This window comes from Simochromis diagramma, unplaced genomic scaffold (assembly GCF_900408965.1).
Source record: "Simochromis diagramma unplaced genomic scaffold, fSimDia1.1 OVJJ01000302.1, whole genome shotgun sequence".
NCBI classification, from domain to species: domain Eukaryota; kingdom Metazoa; phylum Chordata; class Actinopteri; order Cichliformes; family Cichlidae; genus Simochromis; species Simochromis diagramma.
In genome coordinates this window covers 10,334,239-10,355,226 of record NW_024386792.1, presented here as the reverse complement: position 1 = coordinate 10,355,226, position 20,988 = coordinate 10,334,239, and the positions used below count along the sequence as shown (strand labels likewise).

Genomic DNA, 20,988 nt, shown 5'->3' with positions numbered 1-20,988 from the left:
TCTTTAATGATATCATGCAACATGCATTTGTAATACAATTAAGTCTTAAATGGAGAGTTTTAAAAGCTAAATGGTCTCACAAACTCTGATTTATGAGCAAATTTGTTTTATTCGTGTTGGTAAATTGGAAAACATTCCTGTTAGCTCTTACTAAGAAAGTCTATAGTACAGGAGCAAACAGACTTAATATTAAATGTAGCCATCAGTGAAAGTGAACTTTGTTTATGTTATACCTTGTTTCCATCCACAGGGTTGTGTATCACAGTTGTCTGTGGTTCCTAAGAAAAACATATAATAGGCACTTGTGGGAGCAAATACTTCAACAATGCAAGAAAAGTTATGATTGGGCAGATATACCTCTGAAGAAAATGTATTTTGTGTATTTTCTAAAACTGACGGTCAAGAAGATGGCCCACCACTTACATCAATTAGTCATTATAATCTTTAACTTTGTCTATCTGTAAATCTATTCATCACAATGTATCTGAGACCAAATTCAAATGTGTGCGTCAATTTCTTGTTTATTGTATTTCTCATTCTTTCCACTCTTTCCGTATTGTGTGGTCTTTTTTGCATCTGATTTTCTCTCAGCAGCCCTAGCCAGTGCCCTCACTTGGTAATCAGATGTCTGGGTTTTTGTAGAATTGATCCTGGTGACCAGCTCAGTCTTTCTAATCACTCACCCAGATTACATAAGATTATAACATCAGCAGCCTTGTGTGAGTGTGTATGTGTGTTTGTGTGTTGGGGGTGGGCGTGTGTGTGTGATGATGGAGTGAGAAAGAGAGGAAAGACAGATGTCATGTGCATGTGTTCGTGCGTAATCAACTTGACAGCAAATGGGAGGACAGAAAGTCTTTGACATCATGCATAGTGGCAGTCATGTGGCCTGACGTAGACAGCAGACACCATGCCCAAAGAACAACTATCCTCACAATCCTTAGTCATGCACAGACCAACTATGCCAGTAACAAATCCTACAAAATGCACATGTGGATTACTGTCAGCAATTTTACTTTTAATTGCAAATCTAACAGATGTACAGTACAATGACATGAAAGGACTTCATGCATGGTACAAATGAAAAGAGCAAGAAAAGAAGAAGAGTTTCTTAAGAAATACAAGAACACAAGAAGTGGGGGGGGTTGAGGTAGAGGTTACCCTAACCACAGAACCTCATGTTCATTAGAGCCTAATCCAAACGTGTGTGTGTGTGCGTGTGTATATAAAGACTTAACTTGCTTTAACCCAACATTAACGGTGCATAAATTCAGCAAATCCAAACTGGCCAAGCGTTATATATCCCATGCATGCACTGCTAATTCAGATGAATGAATTCATAAATACATCAATCTGAATTATAAATATCTTTCATAGATAGCTTTATGAAAAAATCTGGAGCTGGGACATGCTGCACAGTTACAAAGGTCTATATGCACTATTTCATTCAGGGATAGTCTATTATTGGTGCTAGACATGTATTTCACCCCATGTTACTACAATATCCTTACATGTCTTTTTTAAAAGTTGAAATCTTCTTATCAAAGGTTGAGATCAAAAAGAATATGATCTTACAATGTGGAAAGGGTGAACCTGAACCTCCTCCACAGTGGGATGTGAGGCAGGTACATATAGATGTTTTGTGAAAGAAGCTGTGAGTGTAGATGAGAATGTGTGTGTATACCAGTGCAGGGGCAGGGCCAGTGTCTTTAGGACTGGTCACTGTGTTGGCTTTGTTGTTGACCTGCAGGGGGGCAGTGTAGAGGGGAGGGACATGACACATACACACTTCTCAGACACACACACTCTCTCACACCGGCTACAGACCAAAGTGATCATCCCAACTCTCCTGTTTGAAAGATCTAATTTCAGTTCCTATTATATGTTACCATGCAAAACTAAATTATGGAGATGATTAAAAAAAAAGGATTTAACATAATGACATGTGAGACATCAGAGGCAGCTGGAAAAAAAAACAAAAAACTCTAATGTGTCCTAAAGGTCACACTCTGATGAAGCCAACAGAGCAAACAGATTTAGAGATTCCCAGAGCAAATGCTTGTGATTGTGTGCCTTGAAATCCTATTCATGAAAATCAAAAACAGGACTGGAGCCAGGGGGCAACCCTAGAGCCCAACAAAAGCTGAGAACATTCTTGACTTTATGTGAAGAATGCGGGGACAGCGCATCCTTTGTTCATACAAATACCAGATGGCCTGGTTGTAAACCTTTTCAAAGTTTCCAAAATGTACATATACATTCCAAAATATCCCATGTACACAAGATGGTCAAACTCCCATGATCCTTCTTGAAAGTTTTGCAAAGGTGAAGAATGGAATCAGCAATCAGCCAGAGCCTCCTGTTCAGCACCCTGTTATAGACTTTCTCCAGGAGACTGGGCAGTGTGATACCCCAATAACTGGAGAACAATTTCCGGTCCCTCATTTTGAAAATGGAAACCACCCCACTGTCTTACACTCCGCCTCCAATCTTTAACAAGGCTCATTCGGACTCTGTGTCTCCAGACTCTCTGGGAAGCAAGAGGAATCCTTCCAGATTTAAACGCACTACACACAGGGGCTTTCAACCAGATGTTCCCAGTTCACCCACACTAGTCGTTTGGGTTTTCCAGGTCTGTCTGAGAACCTTCCTCACCATCTGATCTGGCTCACTCCTAGGTGGTGATCAGTTGACAGCTGTGCTCCTTTTTGTGCTTTTTGTGTCCAAGACATACGGCCTTAGATCACATGAGACAAGGGAGACTGTTATTGACCTTTGACCTAATGTGCTCTGATACCAAGCACACTGATAAACCGCGTATGCTAGAGCATCATGTTACTCTAAAGAAACACTATAAATGACTATGGAAAACATGAGTTTAGGTAAATTCAATAAATACAAAAACTAAAAAGATCAATAATTTAAAAAGAGGATGATGAGACCAGAAACATAAGCTAAGCTACGAACAAGCTAAGAAAACTAGGAAAGCTAAGAAAATAATACCCATTTCCCACATCTTTGAGTGACTGTCCCTGAATGATAATGTTGTTAAGTGCAAAATGCATAATAACAGTAGTAATAATAATCAATATGGCTTCTCAGACACTAAACATTCCAACAAAAATAATGCAAGAAACAAAGCATTTTCTTCATTGTGCAAAGCAGCTCACCTTAACGCCATCTGGCTTCTTGTTGAGCAAAGTCTTAGCTGCTGTAGAAGGAAAGACAGAGACAACATTTCAGTATGAGGTTCAAGAGAGTCCTGTGCCAGAGGCTACACAAACATGCAGCAAGCATATCAATTTGTGCTTATCTCCAAACTCCAGGTGCAAGATCCAACTGCAAGATCCATAATGCAATCCAACTGAAGCTCCAAATAACATAACTTCTGCAAGGCTGTTATCCTACTACATACTTACTCACATGTCAGGGCTGAAGGGTGGGTGGTTAATTGGGTGTATATATAGCAGGTGATGAAAAGGTTAATCTAACCAACTATCTCCAACAGGCTCACACACAACATTCCTAAGTCGACATTTGCCCACATACCCATGCACTTATATATTTGCACCTACATATATGCTCCCACCGCTATTCCTTAACTTTATTTTCCGATGTTATATAGAAACTTAACACTAAACTGCATTACAATAATCCATGCTGCATCTTTCTCTAAATTTCTCTGAGATTGTAAATTAGCACTTATGCAAGGATGAGATTCTGTAGTACACTTTAAAATGCCAAATGTCATACTTTCATGCATGCGCAACTGGCTATTCCACACTATTTCCAAAAATGTAGGGGCACAGTATAAAAAGAAAATATAACCAGAATTAAATTATCAGCAAATCATTTAGACTATACATGTAACTGAAAATAGTACAAAGGCAATTTGACAATTTTTTTTAAATTGCTTTTCATTTATTACAAGCATATGCTTATTTGGAATTTGATGTCAGTTGGGAACTGAGGAGGAGTGAGATGTTATGTAGCTTTGAAGGTGAAATGTTTTCCTATTTGTTGCTTAATGTATGAGTTCAGCTTCTCATCAGTTTCTGGCTTCTTGTGTTGAATTCTTATGTGATTATATGCCAGAGGTTTTCAGTGGATAACATGTCAGGAGTGCAGGCAGCTCAGCTAAGCAAGTGGAATGTGTTGTAATAGATGCTGTCTTTCTGAAATAAGCAAGAACTTTCCTGAAAACAATGTGATCTGGATGCGTTTCTCTAAAACACAACATTTTTCACCTTTAACATTTTATACATCTTTACACTACTGTCAGTTATATATATAAAAAAATGTTATTTGCATTTTACACAGTGTCCCAACATTTTTGGAAACATGACTCTAAATGAAAAATAAGACCTAAATGCCAATGCTTATTGGTTGGGCTCAACCTCATACATTTCACTGTCATTCCAAAAATCCTTACCTCAAATGGTTACCACAATTCAAACAAAAAAGGAAAGAAAATTGAAAAAGGAAGAAACTGATAAATAAAAAGAGACACAAATGAACAAATGCATTTCACTGTAGAATGAAAAGCAAAAGTAGTCTAATAAGAGCATGAAGAATATGAGATAGGTCAAAAGAAATGTATATTTAAAAAAAAGTTTGGTGTCAAAATAGAGAGAGAATGGTAGAAAAACAGCTTGAAAAATATAAATGACTCGTGTTTAGCAATGGCATTCTTATGCCTAGTTTCTTTTTTTTAAGTCTTCTAAAATTCAATTTTATTTCATTTTAAAACTTAGAGTTTCTCCATATTTTACCTTTTTATGGTGTAAGCAGCAGAAGACTCACTTTTCAGAGAGTACTTAACCAAATTATTATCAGTTATCAAGGTTTAATAGTTCAGGTTAGTTTAAGTGGGCTTGAAATAGTTATCCATAGTCAGTGTACTACCAACAACATTCATAGTTTATTCCCCTAGTACTTCCGATACCATCACCAATATCCTGCTGTAGACAAGGCTGGTTACAACCATTTATACTCTATGTATCTACCTCTTGATTCGTTGGTCTACCACTGTCTTCACTGGTTAATATATACTAATGTGTGAATTTGGTGTTTTAATGCCTTAGATTGAATCTAACCCTTTAAACCCTTAAAGTTTTAAAGTTGAGGCAGGTTCTGCTCATTACTGTTTTTAATCAAACTTTACTAGCTTATTAAAAAAAAGCAGTATAATAGCTTTATATCACCTCAGTAATTTGTTTCTTTTAATCTCATCCATAATAGTTTTAATTTACCAGTACTCATGTCCGCATCCTCTACTGCAGGTATTACACTGATGGATAAGTTCATAAATTCCCACTTTTTTAAAGATCTCTTTAACAGCTGTAACACCTTTTTAGCTTCCAGTTTTGTTTTTTCCTTCTTCTTTTTTTTGTTTTTTAGGACAAATGCTTGTAATTTTTTAACATAATATGTTTGGGAAAACCAGGTTTTGGACACCATGCTGAGAAAGACATACCTGAGAAGTTTCTTGTGACTAGCAAAGTGGTCAATATTGCTCCCTGCATTGACAGAAAAGAAGGAAAGAAGAAGGAAATGATGATGGGTGAAAGGAAGGAAGAGAAAGAAAGAAAGATTGATTAAAAGGTTGTAGCAAGAAAGAGCAGCATAGCAAAAGGACAACTCGAAGGCTTTACAGAACAAGCAATCATTTTAAGTTATAGTGAGAAGTCTTGAGCAAGGAAAACAGAAAAGGAGAGGAAAAAAATGGCTGGATGGATTGTTCTATATAAACAGAAGCATGAAGGACTGCCAGAAGTCTCACCTTGAGTTTCCTCCTGGCATTGAATTTCTTCAGGCATTCCACAGTCTCCTGCCTGTGCATCATGGAAGCGACAGTGGACCGTTGCTGCAGGGAGAAGATGAGAGGATTTGAAGGAATGGAAACAATGGGTGAGAAGAATGTATGGCTGCGATTGTGTGGGGAGTGCAACTGTCACGTTTTGTGTGTGTTCATGCTTTTTTTTAAATTTCTGTGTGCATCTGTGTGTGTGTTTGTGCAAATATTCCAACATCTGGGAGTGTGTTTGCCACATACGCAGATCCAGGGGTGTTTTAGGGCCTCTGCAGCAGTGATGCGTTTACTGGGGTTGATGGTTAGCATCTTGTTAATTAGATCTTTGGCCTCAGGAGTTACAGTGTCCCACTCCGGTGATGGGAACTGTAAAAAAAAAAAAAAAAAGTGTGTCATATATACAGCATATATACAAATACAAAACTACAGAGCTCTGAGGATTCTGTTTTTGTAGCAAGCCAGGAAGAGAGGAGATAACATCAGAATTATTATCCAATTTTCAATTTCAGGTTTCAGATGTTATATTAGTGGAGAGAAAAATCCTTAAAGGCCTATACCAATTCAAAAATCACAGTGGCTGTGTCCTGAGCTCCCAATGATGCTACAGGAAAACTGAGCAGATGGCCAGATGATGAAATGATCCTATGTGCAAATTAACTCAAATAAAATGTCACTTTTTGTTTTGTCTGACTTTATTTACCATTTTGTTTTTTCAGTTTTGGATGATGTATATATGCTTACATCATAGGCCCCAGCCTTGATTTGTTGATAGAGGCGATGTTGATCCTCATCCCAGAAGGGAGGGTAGCCAACCAGCAGGATGTACAAAATAACACCTAGAACAAAGTGACATGCACACAAACCCATGCATTTTAGATCTTTATACTCGGATACTATTTGTTTATTTAAAAAACAACAACATGAGGTTTCTTTATTTAGCACTCCACAAAACACTCAGAACAACTTAAAGTTTCAGTCCTTGTAAAAAAAAAAAAAACAGGATGTCTTTGGACCCAGTATTAGATCCAAGCAGCTACAGTGAGACAATCTGAATGTTATTTACCACAGGCCCACATGTCCACTGGTTTCCCATATGGGTCTTTCCTCAGAACTTCTGGAGATAAGTAGCCTGGGGTGCCTGCAAAACCTGGAGGAGTAATATGAAAGGAGGATATTTGGAAAGGCAGGTTGGTGCAGGCTGTAAAACGACTGTGAGACAATGAGTGTTGTCTTATGCTGATTTTTGAAATTTCACTTTTTCTTATTTTGAATAAGAGACTCTGCTAAGAGACATCTGTTGTAACATTTTTATTGACAAGGAGCCAAGGCTTTGGCTGCCATGTACCCTCTGTGGATTTAGGGTGGTTCCTATGAAACTCTTTATTCCTGCCAAATATTTTGTTGACAGTGTTCTTTGGAAAACTGAATAACTCCAATATGTCACATGAAATCTATTATCACGTTGTGCTTTGGCCAGGATGCTGTCCAGTTCATGAACAAAAAGAAGCCTACGAAAGGTTTCTACGGGACATTTAAACTGATTGGTGTATGTGCCCCTACTTGTCGAGATTAAAGAGATTCTCAACAGATTAACACTAAATCCCCCTTTATTAGTATTGCCCCAAAACTTCCCTAACATTGTCAAACATCTATATGACTGACTTAATATTATTTATCATTACTGATTGCTTGCTTGACCAATCAGCTATTTCAAGTTGGAAAATGGATGGATGAATACTCACCAAACCATGCCTGCTGGTCCCCCTGTACCTCGATAGCCAGCCCAAAGTCAGCCAACTTGACCGCCGCCCCCTTCAGCTTACTGGCCAATAGAAGGTTCTCAGGCTGGGGGGGGGCGGAGTCAAACAGGTTAGAGGTGAGAGGTCACACGCTCTGGGAACAAGCTGCCCACAGACACAGATCTAAGATCAGATTAGCCATAGCAATCCCAATCAAAGCCATTAGAGGTCAGTGACACTAAGCTGCTCTTAAATCAGTGTCTGAGGCAACTCCCTTTCTGCCACATCAATGACAGAGAACAAAAATGTGCACGGGACCAGATCTCTACGTGACCACGGACATGTTTCACACTGGAGCTGTGGACTTGCTCCCCCAGCCTCATGGATTCAAAGGGAGTAGAGGTGATGTGTAAATTAAAAAAAACACTCTACTATTAGAATCCATGAGCAGGAACAAAGTGCACACTGCAGGGAGAAGGATACAGGGGGCAGCTGTGGTGGAACATGAGACGTGGGTGTAAAAACAAGTGACTCTCAGCCACATATGTATAATGACACACACTGCACACTAAGACAATTTAGCACCATCATAAATTTATGAAAGCCAACAGCATGCACATATGCACACACATTTAAACACATACGCACTAACAAAGGCGCAGGTGCAGAAAGGTCTTTGCTAACCTAAGGCCAGTTAGACAGTGTGCTCTAATGAATAATGCATTTCCTAACATTTAGAGACTCAAAACACAGGCAGCCTGTGAGCAGTCACTTTATGGCAGACGTATGACTCAACAGGACATAGACAGTAACTGACAACTAGACACAGCTACATAACGATTAACATAACGATGAATAAATCGTCCTAATTTTGAAGCATGTAAAAACCTGAAATTGCTTCAGCAAAGGAAATCCTAGTCACAGAATGGAAATCTCAAACTTGGTTATTCTTTCTGGGGTGTTTTTGCAGTCACAAGCTCACAATCCATTTAGTCACATTGAAAACAGCTTTTTTTAGCATTCTCCTGCCTCTTTGCTTAACATCAAAATGCTAATGGGAAGTTGTGAGAATACGGGCTACCACTGGAATAGTCATGACCTTAAAATAAATTTTCCCATCTCAACATAATTTTTTACATAACTATGCGAATGGGGATCATTTCTGAGTGTCTGTCTTGTGATTGCCTCTATTTTTAACCAGCACTGCATTACATTACACAGTCATTCATCTCACAAAATTACTGCCATGATAACTTCAACATACTTTCAATCTGTCTTCAACATATTAGAGGTATTAGAAGAGGTTCCTCATTCTCTACACGAGCAGGCAGGGGGGAACTAGCCAAGCATACTAACTTAACATAGAAGAAGACAAGCAGGCAAGAAGAAGTGTCGGAATCTGGTAGGCTCGAATCAAATATTTGCAATGTATTGCTTTTTATTACTTTTATTGCCTTCAAAAGAAAGAATGAACAATGTAATAATTAAGAAGGTTGATAATGGAGAATTTAATGAAAATTCCCTATTTATTTTATAAAACAAAACATAAAAGAAGCAAAACAAAAATATGTAAAGGACAAAATGGAATTTTCTCTCTGTTGCTACCAAGTCAGGACTTTTTTTGTCTGTCTGTTTGGTCAACAAGGTTGCAGCAATGTCTGTGGTCATACAAACCTTCAGGTCCCTGTGAACGATTCCATTAACGTGGCAGTGATGGACACTCTCCAGGATCTGCTGTATGCAGTGGCTGAGGGTGGGAAAGTGGAGGAATGAGATGGATCAAATTAAAAGGAGAGAGAGGGGGGAAAAAAATCAAGAAAAAATATATTTTAAAAGAGGATACTAGGGAAAATAACCGAGAAGAGAAGAATAACCTAATTCATAACACTGTTCTCGTCATCAAACTTTTTATGTGAGATGCTGCTCTTGTTAATATGTGATATTAAGCCTCATGATGGGAACTTATTTCTGCAAAAAGTTAAAGTTAAAGACATGCATAACATAAAGACATAGATACACACACACACACACCCCTTTCTTTCTCCCTCGGGATGCAGCTTTTCAGCATAAAGCTGGCAGTGTTAGGTAGGTTGTGTATGATTAATATTGCAGGCTTTATGTCATTAATCATCTTTATAAATAACTCTGAGATCCCTGAGACAAGGTAACTATATCACACCTCTGAGACAACCATATGTGAGACACACAAACACACATATAGGCACACACAGTTGTTCTCTCGGGTAACAGACAGAGATGCATAATGGTTGCTTTGCTCAGCAGCGTGTGTGTGTGTGTGTGTATGTGTTACCTGGCATCAGCCTCACTGTAGTACTCCCGGGCTACTATATCTTCAAACAACTCTCCTCCTGTCACCCTGGGAAGAGAGAATGAGATCATTATTTAGTGTATTCATGATTCTGGCTGTCATGAAAACTGAAACAGACTTGTCATTTTTTCTATGGACTCAATTACAAAAATCACTGGCAACTTCAACTATTACACCTCGGTAGTATCGACTCTGTACCCCTTTTTGCCATCAGTGCTGCCTTAATTCTGTCAGCTGTACAATCATCATGTGAATATCCCATTCCACCAAATACCAGTGGTGTTTTACTGGACCTGGTGACAGTGAACGCCCTTCATTGTCAAGTTCAAGAAACGAGTTTGAGATTATATTACATTTTTTAACAGGGTGTGTTATCCTGTTGGAAGCAGCCATCAGAGGATGGACACATTGTGGTCATAAATGGATAAATTGTTTAGCAAAGATACTTAGCTGGGTTTCGCATTTATATCAGTTGATACTCAGGGGCCTTGCTGATGCTGCTCAAGGTATAGCTTCTCTTTCTCGGACCATTCTCTGTAAACCCAATAGATGGTTTTGTGGCAAGATCTCAGCAGTTTCTGAAATTCTAAGATCAATAACTGTGCCATGTTGAAAGCCACTTGAATCATCTTTCAGACCTTTGCATTAACAAGCAGCTGAACAATCCGAGAAGCTTCTTCAGTTCTGAAGAAGCTTCTCAGATGAGAGGTGAAACGTCTTCAAGCAACTTAAAGAAGTCCAGACGCTTTTCTTTGAAAGCTCCTTTGACTACGATGACCTGGATGACTGAGAACCTTCACAGACAGCTGAATAATGCTATACTGGAATGTGGAACGTTCCAAACGAAAATAAGAAAAAAAATGTTTGCAAGTAACTCACCAAATTACAGTAACTGGCTATTAGCATTCTAACAAAAGGGTGCCATAATAATTGCCATAATAATTCTTTAACATAGTGGACTCTAATATAATTGGGTATTTACAGATATCTTGTTTGAATGTGTTTAACCCTGAATTTTTTTCCCCTCCAGTGGTCATGGCTTTCAGAGTAAAAACTGAGCTTCTTCTATACAGGGTGTTAACATGAATAAGAGATAGTATATAAAAATTGGTATGGTGAAGAGAATTGACAAAATGTGTGAATGAGTGTTACTCACAGATCAAACACCAGATAGTGGAAACCCTCTTCTGATATGCTGTCATGGAGTCTTACTGTGGAGGAGCGCAAATAAAAAAAAGGAGAGAAAAGTGTGACAGAGAAAAGAAAAATCAGCCAACAGAAACAGACCAGCAGTGTGCAGCGGTGTCAACAAAGTTACAATATAACACTTAAAACGTCTCAGAACATGTTACTAATAATAGATGACTTCTAAGTTTTCATAGTAAAGCTGTCAATAGTGATGGCTGTCGTTTGATGAAATCTCGCTTTCCCATAATAAAACCTAAATTATTTTGGAAGTAGCTATATGTCTATGAAAATCTTTACAATACTAAAAATAAATTCAGTAAAATTATAATTCACATCACAGCAATTATGACACCCAGTTACATCAATTGAAGGTTACTAGAACTAATATTGAATCATGTGTAACTTTGCCAAAACAATGTCAGACTCTGTAGTTGGGACCACATGTTCTCCTTAAATTGCTGGCAGGAAACCTGTTCTTGGTAGGAGAGACGGCATCCATCCCACTTTGGATGGAGCAGCTCTCATTTCTAGAAATCTGGCCAAATTTATTAAACCCCCTAAGTCGTGACTATCCAGAGTTGGGACCAGGAAGCAGAGTTGCACTGTTACATGCCTCTCTGCAGCTTCTCTCCTCCCATTCCCCCCCAAAAATACCATCTCCTTAGAGAGTGTGTCAACTCCCAAACAGGAAAAAACAAACTAAAAACAAACAAAAAATGACTTAAACACAAAAGAATGACAAAGAAAGAACAATACAGTATCCACATTTGCACCAAAGAGTTAAACAGTGAAATGTGGATTAATAAATATTAGGTCTCTCCCTTCCAAGTCTCTGTTGATCATTTATTAACTCGAGTTAACAATTGATTAACAAATTGATTTATTCTGCCTTACAAAACCTGGCTACAGCAGGATGTTTATCTTAGCCTAAATCAATCAACACCCCCGAGTCAAACTAACTATCAGAATCCTTGAAGCACAGACCGAGGAGGTGGTGTGGCAGCAATTTTCCACACCAGCCTATTAATCAACCAAAGACCAAGAGAGACTCTTCTCTGTGCTTGTCCTGCTAGACCTCAGTGCTGCGTTCGATACTGTTGACCATAATATCCTATTAGATCGATTAGAGCATGCTGTAAATACTACAGGTACAGCGCTGCAGTGGTTTGTATCATATCTATCTAACAGACTCCAATTTGTTCATGTAAATGGAGAGTCTTCTTCACACACTGAGGTTAATTATGGAGTTCCACAGGGTTCTGTGCTAGCACCAATTCTGTTTACATTATACATGCTTCCCTTAGGCAGTATCATCAGAAGGCATAGTATACATTTTCACTGCTATGCAGATGACACACAACGTTATCTATCAATGAAGTCAGATGACACACACCAATTATTTTAAACTGCAGGAATGTCTTAAAGACATACATACCTGGATGTCCTCAATTTTTTGCTTTTAAATTCAGATAAAACTGAGGTTATTTTACTCAGCCCTGAAAATCTTAGAAATATGGTATGTAACCAGATACTTACTCTGGATGGCATTACCTTGGCCTCCAGTAACACTGTGAGGAACTCTGGAGTCATTTTTGACCAGGACATGTCCTTCAATGCACATATTAAACAAATATGTAGGACTGCTTTCTTCCATTTGCGCAATATCTCTAAAATTAGAAATATCCTGTCTCAGAGTGACCCTGAAAAACTAGTTCATACATTCATTACCTCTAGGCTGGACTACTGTAATTCATTATTATCAGGATGTCCTAAAAACTTCCTGAAAAGCCTTCAGTTAATCCAAAATGCTGCAGCAAGAGTCCTGACAGGGACTAAAAATAGAGAGCATATTTCTCCTATATTGGCTTCCCTTCATTGGCTCCCTGTTAAATCCAGCATTGAATTCACAATCCTGCTCTTCCCATACAAGGTCTTAAATAGTCAGTCCCCATCCATCCATCATCCATCTTCATCCACTTTATCCGAGGCCGGGTCGCGGGGGCAGCAGCCTCAGCAGAGAGGCCCAGACCTCCCTTTCCCCAGCCATCTCCTCCAGCTTATCCGGGGGAACACCAAGGCGTTCCCAGGCCAGCCGAGAGATATAATCTCTCCAGCGTGTCCTGGGTCTGCCCCGGGGCCTCCTCCTGGTGGGACATGCCCGGAACCCCTCACCCAGGAGGCGCCTAGGAGGCATCCTTGTCAGATGCCCGAACCACCTCAGCTGGCTCCTTTCGATGTGGAGGAGCAGCAGCTTTGCTCTGAGCCCCTCCCGGATGGCCGAACTCCTCACCCTATCTCTAAGGGAGAGGCCAGCCACCCTTCGGAGGAAGCTCATTTCTGCCGCTTGTATCCGCGATCTCGTTCTTTCGGTCACTACCCACAGCTCGTGGCCATAGGTGAGGGTAGGGACGTAGATCGACCGGTAAATTGAGAGCTTCGCTTTTACACTCAGCTCCCTCTTCACCACGACGGACCGGTGCAGCGTCCGCATTACTGCAGCCGCAGTCAGTCCCCATCTTATCTTAATGACCTTGTAGTACCATATCACCCCATTAGAGCAGCTCACTCTCGCACTGCAGGTTTACTTGTTGTTCCTAGAGTATTTAAAAGTAGAATGGGAGGCAGAGCCTTCAGTTTTCAAGCCCCTCTTCTATGGAACCAGCTTCCAGTTTGGATTCGAGAGACAGACACTATCTCTACTTTTAAGATTAGGCTTAAAACTTTCCTTTTTGCTAAAGCATATAGTTAGGGCTGGACCAGGTGACCCTGAATCCTCCCTTGGTTATGCTGCAATAGGCGTAGGCTGCTGGTGGTTTCCCATGATGCACTGAGTATTTCTTCTTCAGTCACCTTTCTCACTCACTATGGCCTCAGTAGACCTCTCTGCATAGAATCATACTTTTATCCTGTCTTCCTTCACTCTCCTCAACCAGTCACGGCAGACGACCACCCCTTCTCTGAGCCTGGTTCTGCCGGAGGTTTCTTCCTGTTAAAAGGGAGTTTTTCCTTCCCATTGTCACCAAAGTGCTTGCTCATAGAGGGTTATATGATTGCTGGGTTTTTCTCTGTATGTATTATTGTAGGGTCTACCTTACAATATAAAGCACCTTGAGGGAACTGTTGTTGTGATTTGGCGCTGTATAAATGAAACTGAATTGAACTGAATACACTAAATACAAAATACAGTAAGTCTCATTAGCAAAACTGGCTGCTGTCATTAGTTAAGTTAATTGAACACAGTATATGGATAGCACATTATCACTGTTTTAACATCTGCATTTATGAGAAAACAGAATAGCTGGCTTGCTTTCACTTTTAGCCTTTGCTATACTGTTACTGTTAGAAAGTAAAGCATTACTACACTGCGTTTCAATATTAGGAAATTAGAAGAGTTTGACTTATATTATATATTATTGTCTTGATTTCAAAGCCACAGGATCAAAAACCTAACGCCATTGTTGCTCTCAAACTTTCAAATAGCAAATACATCTCAGAAAACTACAAAGAAATTATTAGAGAAATATGAAACAACAGCAGTGAAGGGAAGAAAGAGCATGTGTCTATAAATGTGAAAACAAAGGAGGAGAGACCACTTCTTTCAGAGGTTTAATGAGAGGGGTGTAAAGGTTTAGAGAGCAGGTGTACGGCTAGTGTATCTTTTTGATGACTCAGCTGCAAGAGCACACAGGTGCAGCATAATCATTACATACCGTACTAGAACACATACACACACACACTTGGTTTTGTGGTCTCTCCTCCTTTCTCTCTCGTAACTGTGTCTAGAACATGAATATCCCTAGCAGAAATCAGTAGAGACCTGAAAAGACCCGTTTTAATTTGCACAAGTGTGTGTGTGTGTGTGTGTGTGTGTGTGTGTGTGTGTGTGTGTGTGTGTGTGTGTGTGTGTGTGTGTGTGTGTGTGTGTATTCCGAGATTTAGGACACAGCTCACCGATGTTGGGGTGCTTCAATAAACGACAAATCCTCGCCTCTCTCTCCAGCTTTTGATGATCTAAAAGAAAAATAGAGGAGACACAAACACAGAGATGGGTTATTTTAATGCTACTCATGATTCCCTCCTGTGATTGGCTTTATAAATAATAGAACGTGAAGTTGGATGCAACTTAGTTTTGACTCAGTGGAGGACACACTGCAGTATTTGGTTGTCAGCGTGTGTTGTGTCTGTCTGTCTGTCTGTCTGTCTGTCTGTCTGTCTGTGTGTGTGTGTGTGTGTGTGTGTGTGTGTGTGTGTGTGTGTGTGTGTGTGTGTGTGTGTGTGCGCTGGCGTGGTGTCAGCCGGCTCTTTTCCTTATCAGAACTGAAATGCTTGACAAAAATAATGTGACCTGATATGTGCTCGGTAATATGCCACAAACAGGCAGGCGGCAGTGAACAACAAACACAGTGAACGGCCACAGAGGATTCATATTGACCTCTCGCGTCGGGCTCAGCATAAGCTCCTGCAACATACTTTTAGGTCCTCTTTGGTGGCCCTGAGGGAAATCTGAAATCTGTATTCCCAAAATATACACTGTGCTGCAGTTTTGCAGATGTATCATACAATAGATTTATACAGTAATCCTTTTGAATGTTTAAAAGAAAATCTCATACCGTTTTTTCTTCATGTTTTTAATTACAATTTGTGTTAAACAATTAATCTGGATAAAATATGTTAAAATTATTTATTTTCTACCCCCTTTTTTCAGACAAAGGGTATTTTGAAATAATATATAATCGGTAATACAAAAACAGCTATGTAATTCTGTATTACACCAATGGTGAGATTTAATCAGAAACTTTATGATGTTTGTAGATTTCTACATCACTGTAATGAAGTGCTTTAGGTTACAATAAACTGTGACTTTTTTTTCCCCACACACAGTAATATTGTGCATACCATAAAACGATTTCACTCATATTCCGAAACCTTAAAGAAGTATATGCTCTACGGCAGTGACTATAATGTTCCACCTAAATACAACATCAGCTTTTGGTGAGCTTGTTTTAATAGTGGGCCCTTAACTGATGCTGGGAGAACATGTACATGCTTCTTTACATGAAATCCATCAAATTTTATGAGGGGGGGAAAAAGACGGTTTTTGGGAAGCAAAGAATAGAACAGCAGCAGGTATTAGATACTGCAATCTAACTGTACTGCAACAAAAATCCCAGACAGGAAATATGGCAACCCAGACAGCATAACATATCTCTCCTCGTTGAGGCTCAGACTGATTTTATCTGACTTAGCAAACATGAAGTGACACTCAAATCTCTCTGTCAGAAGAAACCCAATGTCCAGTGACTCTGATTCAGAATAAGTGAGTCATTGCAATGAGTAAGACAATCCGGTGCTGAGGCGACCCATTTCAGCTTTGCCTCAGGACAGGAGGGAGGGAGAGAGAGAGCAGGAGGTTCTACATTTTTCCAAAATAAAATAGGACGCCTATTTTTCACTCTCATCTGCCTCCTTCTTCTTCTCTTCTTGGTGCTATGGAAACTGTGGGCTCAGTGCAGCACAGAAGCAAGACCAGCAAAGAACACTAGGCTGCTTGTTCTCATTATAGGTCCAGGTATCTGTTTGTTTCGTGTCAGTGTAACGCACCTATAGGAAAACAATAGGCAAGCACAACAACAAAGCTAGTGCGCTTTAAATGAGACTGACCTTGGTGTGCACTCAAATGTGCAGCAAAATGCCAGTATAAAAAAAACATATTATGACAGAAAAGTACTTATCTCCAAAGAAAGGTGACAAAGATGTTTGTCAGCCCTAGTGACAAAGTTTAATCCAGAATAAAATTGACCTTATATTGCATGAGCAGACAAAACTACAAAAAAAAGAATATTTAAAGGCAAAAGAAGAAGAGATAAAATGATGAAACTACAAAAAGGTCTACAATGAATTGATCTGATTACTGTTGCAAAAAAGCTTTCTCATCCATCAGCCCAAGCATTAACTACCAAGAACAGCCACAATTAACTTCATTAACTGAAAAAATGCTGTTTCTTTTCTTTCAACAGTCATATTGGCTCCAGAGGCGGTGATGAAACTGTGTAAAAACTTCCGAAAGGACTTGCATGCCTTCCTGCATGCAGAATTTCTTGCAGCTCTTCTGTGTGGCTCCAAGTCTGCCATAATGCCCCTGAGAACATGCCAATTTCAATTTTGCTGAAGCATACTGCCGGCTGTAGAGACAAGCACAACAGCACAGAAGCCCACAAACAGCGCCAGAAACAAGGGCAGCCTAGCCATTACTGCATGATTAGCAGGATTCTCTGAGCAAGGTCACTAATCTCTCCATCTCTGTCTTTGCCTTATTATGTTGCTGAATGGCACATCCTTTTGTGTCAGTATAGCACAAAACACATTCTGTCTTCCCTTTGCCAATATTGAGAGAATCATTACTCACAAATATCTAATTTTCACATTTGCATTTTCTGCTACATTAAGTAATTGTTTTTTGTTTAGTTTTTTATAATACACCTGTGTTTACAGTACATCACTTAAGTCTACTAGCATCATTTTACACTGGTACAACAGCCAATTTGCTGTTCTTAAGGAATTTAACGGACTACTTTTCATTGTACTTTGCTTTATCAACATTGTTAAATTCCAGTAAAATAAAACAATACCCATAGTTTTAAGTATGTTTGCAGGACTTTTGTTAAAATGATAGTATGCACAATGCATTAATGCCATTATGTAACCATTATATTACAATTAAGACACAATCTAGTGTTATTCTTTGTACACTAAGCAATAAAGTTATCTGACCTAATTATACCATACCTAGTAGCAATACTGAGGACATGGTTTAGGAAAAACTGCAGCACGTTTTCAGACCTCAACACAAATACTGTAAGTTTTTTTTCCCAAGATGAAAAAAAAATAAAACTCTGAAAATGATTTGAACCATTCTTCCATAATGCTCCACAATAGGTGGTCATGTTTGGCTGTGCCAGGGTGGTTGTATTTTTTTTATTTTTATATTTGCAGTATTCATCGACTGTACTCTGTTATATGACAGCCTCGCTCCCTTTTGTCATCATTTTCCACCTCCACTTTTCTTTCTGTCTCTCTCCTCTCTCTCCCTCCTCCACAGGTAGTCCACCTCCTAGCCGGCTGGACATCTGTTGTCTAGCAACTCACGCACCAATCAGAGCGTCAGGCCTCTCCTCTCCTCTGCAGTGGAACCAGCCTTGAATGCAAATAGCAGATATTGAGAGTTCACGCACAACTTTAAAACTCTGCAGAAATACAGTTAGAGCTACGTATGCTTATTTCCTAACTTAAACACGTCTAGTCTTGTAGATGAGGATGGAAAGTCAGAAATTGAGCTTTACAGATTCTGTAATGCAACAGTTGAGTCTCAAGATGCTTATGTACACAGAAAAAGTGCAGATAGTCTAAGGATTGATGAGTAGTGAACGTTTGTCTGAAAAGGATGCGTTCATTTAGATAATATATTTTTTTGATAATATTAAAACTGTAGCTTTTTATTGGAAACCTCAGCAGCTACAAGATTAGAGAAAAATGCAACAACAAACACACAAAAGAGCTTAAACATAACAAAGTTCTGTTCGTTCTGAAAAAGTGATACATGAATTTGTGACTTCCAGATTAGATTATTGTAACTCGCTGTACTCTGGACTCCAACTTGCTCACCTCCAAAGATTACAGCTCGTTCAGAATGCTGCGGCTCGTCTCCTAACCGGAACTAGAAAGTTTGGCTCTATTACTCCAGTGCTCTCTGACTTCCATTAGCTGCCTATTAAAGTTCTGCTGCTTACTTTCAAATGCCTAAACAACCTTACCCCTGACTATCTCACCGACCTCCTCAGTCTCTATACTCCCAACTGTTCTTTGCGATCTTCCGGTCAGTTACTTCTGGCCCAGCCCAGGCACCGTCTGAAGACTAGGGGTGATCGTGCTTTTGCCTCTATAACACCAAACCTCTGGAATAGTCTTCCTGCTACCATTCGTGCCTCTGACTCCATTCAATTCTTTAAAGCACGCTTGAAAAGTTACCTATTCAACCTGGCTTTTTCCGGTTCACTAATTCTCAACGCACATTAATTGCTGTATCGCTACTCATTTCTCTGAATTATCATGATCTCTCCCTATCTCTACTTACTAATGCTTTTTGTTTGTTTTCTATACTTTCTCTATTTTACCTTGTTTTAATGACTTACAGTTCAGTGTAATCATTTACCGTTATTTTTACTGTGAAGCACTTTGGTGTACCCCCTGGTTTTAAACGTGCTATATAAATAAAATTGTATTGCATTGTACTGTAGTATGCTGTTGATTTTAGGAGAAAATCAAACCTTAATGTCAAACATCTTCAGTGTTGAGGGACTGCAGACAGTAACTGTAGAATGAGACAGTCCACAAGATTACTTGGTTTTCCTTTGTATCTCATTTTTGCAAGCTTCATACAAGTTAACAGGATTGGAGCACAAAAGTGCACGAGCACAGGTGTGACTGCCTGCACTGGCATAACAGCGTGTTTTTATTTTTTAATGCATGAGTAAATCGCATTTTACCCATTCACTCTTCAGACTGTAGCTGCAAAAAAAGCTGACTCTCAAAATGTCTCAAACAATCAGTTATGACTGGCTGAAAAGCCTCACAATACTCAACTCTGCTTGCGCAAGCTTGAGTCCTGCTGTCACAGACACTAGTGAGAGTAATTTTGCTTATGTGGTTAAAACTGAAGCAACTGTGCCAACAAATGTGAATGTGCGGTCAGCTGTTTTCATTCAACCCTGTCTGGACCTTTTCTTGGCTTGATCTGGGCTGACCGTCTCAAAGTGTCCAAGTATGAGTGCTTCTCTGTCTGGCACAATAAAGACCACGATGATTGATAACTTCATTTAAAGTATACAAAAACATACCTATTCTTTTTTGTTCTCTTTTACTTTTATTATTTTAACTGTCATAATTTGTCTTTAATTAGCTGTGGTGTGAGAAAAAAATACAGCTACTTTGTTTGTAATGGCTGAAAAGTAGCCGTGTTCCTCTTCAATACCAAATGCACTTCTTTGTCTCATAAAACAATCCAACAAATTTGTTATATTTTTCCATGACACAGTGCAATAGCCACAAAAAGATTGAAATATCTATTTAAGGTATTTACAACAGAAACAGTATCTTAAAAGTTTGTGGCGAGTATGTATTGCTATAGGTATAGATTTAACCTCCCTAAATGTAGAGTGATGCAAGGAGTCAGCTCCTTTTCAGTCTACAGAAAAATACTGACTTGTTGTATTAGTCATTTCATAAATCTTAATATCTTAAATAATCGATTTTCTATCATTAGCATTCCAAGTATGCTGCTCAGATTAGGCCTCCTACACTTTGCACCATTTTAGAACAGATCACAAGTTACTTCTTTCAAAAGTCCATCCATGCATTTGCTTCTCCTTTTCAGGGTCGCGGGGGGCACTGGAGCGTATCCCAGCTGTCATAGGGCGAGAGGCGGGGTACACCCTGGACAGCTCGCCAGTCTGTCGCAGGGCTAACACACAGAGACAGACAATCATTCGTGCTCGCATTCACACCTATGGGCAATTTGGAATTATCAATTAACCTATCCCCACAAACTGCATGTCTTTGGACTGTGGGGGGAAGCCGGAGTACCTGGAGGGAACCCATGCAAACATGGGTAGAACATGCAAACTCCACACGGAAAGACCCCGGCCTGATGCTGTGCGCCAACAGTGCAAACCACGGTGCCACCGTGCTGCCAAGTGAATGTATAAATATGCTAATTTGTTACTAGGGAATGTACAGAAACACAGCTCTTCAACCTGGAGAAAGTGGGGACTGGCTGATAACCAGTTTGTCTGCTGTGTTGTGCATTTGCTCATTTTCTATAATCTCCAGGTTTCTATTAGTAAAGGGTATGACTGTAAACCAAA

General features: G+C 39.5%; 1 protein-coding gene and 1 long non-coding RNA gene across 14 annotated transcripts in view; one reads left to right on the top strand and one right to left on the bottom strand.

Annotated features, from left to right (window-relative positions):
* Positions 1–20,988, bottom strand: part of camk2d2 (calcium/calmodulin-dependent protein kinase (CaM kinase) II delta 2) — a 51,462-nt gene that overhangs the window by 11,704 nt on the left and 18,770 nt on the right. For 6 of the 13 annotated variants that reach the window (XM_040024385.1, XM_040024393.1, XM_040024384.1 and 3 more), the window contains 13 exons: positions 15,020–15,079; positions 11,037–11,091; positions 9,863–9,928; positions 9,226–9,298; positions 7,555–7,657; positions 6,876–6,959; positions 6,554–6,648; positions 6,056–6,178; positions 5,783–5,866; positions 5,477–5,519; positions 3,171–3,211; positions 1,685–1,744; positions 234–278 (listed from right to left, as the gene is read on the bottom strand). In XM_040024385.1, the coding sequence (XP_039880319.1) occupies positions 234–278; positions 1,685–1,744; positions 3,171–3,211; positions 5,477–5,519; positions 5,783–5,866; positions 6,056–6,178; positions 6,554–6,648; positions 6,876–6,959; positions 7,555–7,657; positions 9,226–9,298; positions 9,863–9,928; positions 11,037–11,091; positions 15,020–15,079 (932 nt within the window). The remainder of the gene's footprint in view (positions 1–233; positions 279–1,684; positions 1,745–3,170; positions 3,212–5,476; positions 5,520–5,782; positions 5,867–6,055; positions 6,179–6,553; positions 6,649–6,875; positions 6,960–7,554; positions 7,658–9,225; positions 9,299–9,862; positions 9,929–11,036; positions 11,092–15,019; positions 15,080–20,988) is intronic. The other 7 variants (XM_040024388.1, XM_040024395.1, XM_040024396.1 and 4 more) reach the window with 3 other exon arrangements.
* Positions 5,411–20,563, top strand: LOC120729023. The gene is made up of 3 exons (XR_005694834.1): positions 5,411–5,910; positions 17,086–17,349; positions 18,168–20,563. It is a non-coding gene; the product is annotated as an uncharacterized LOC120729023 (long non-coding RNA).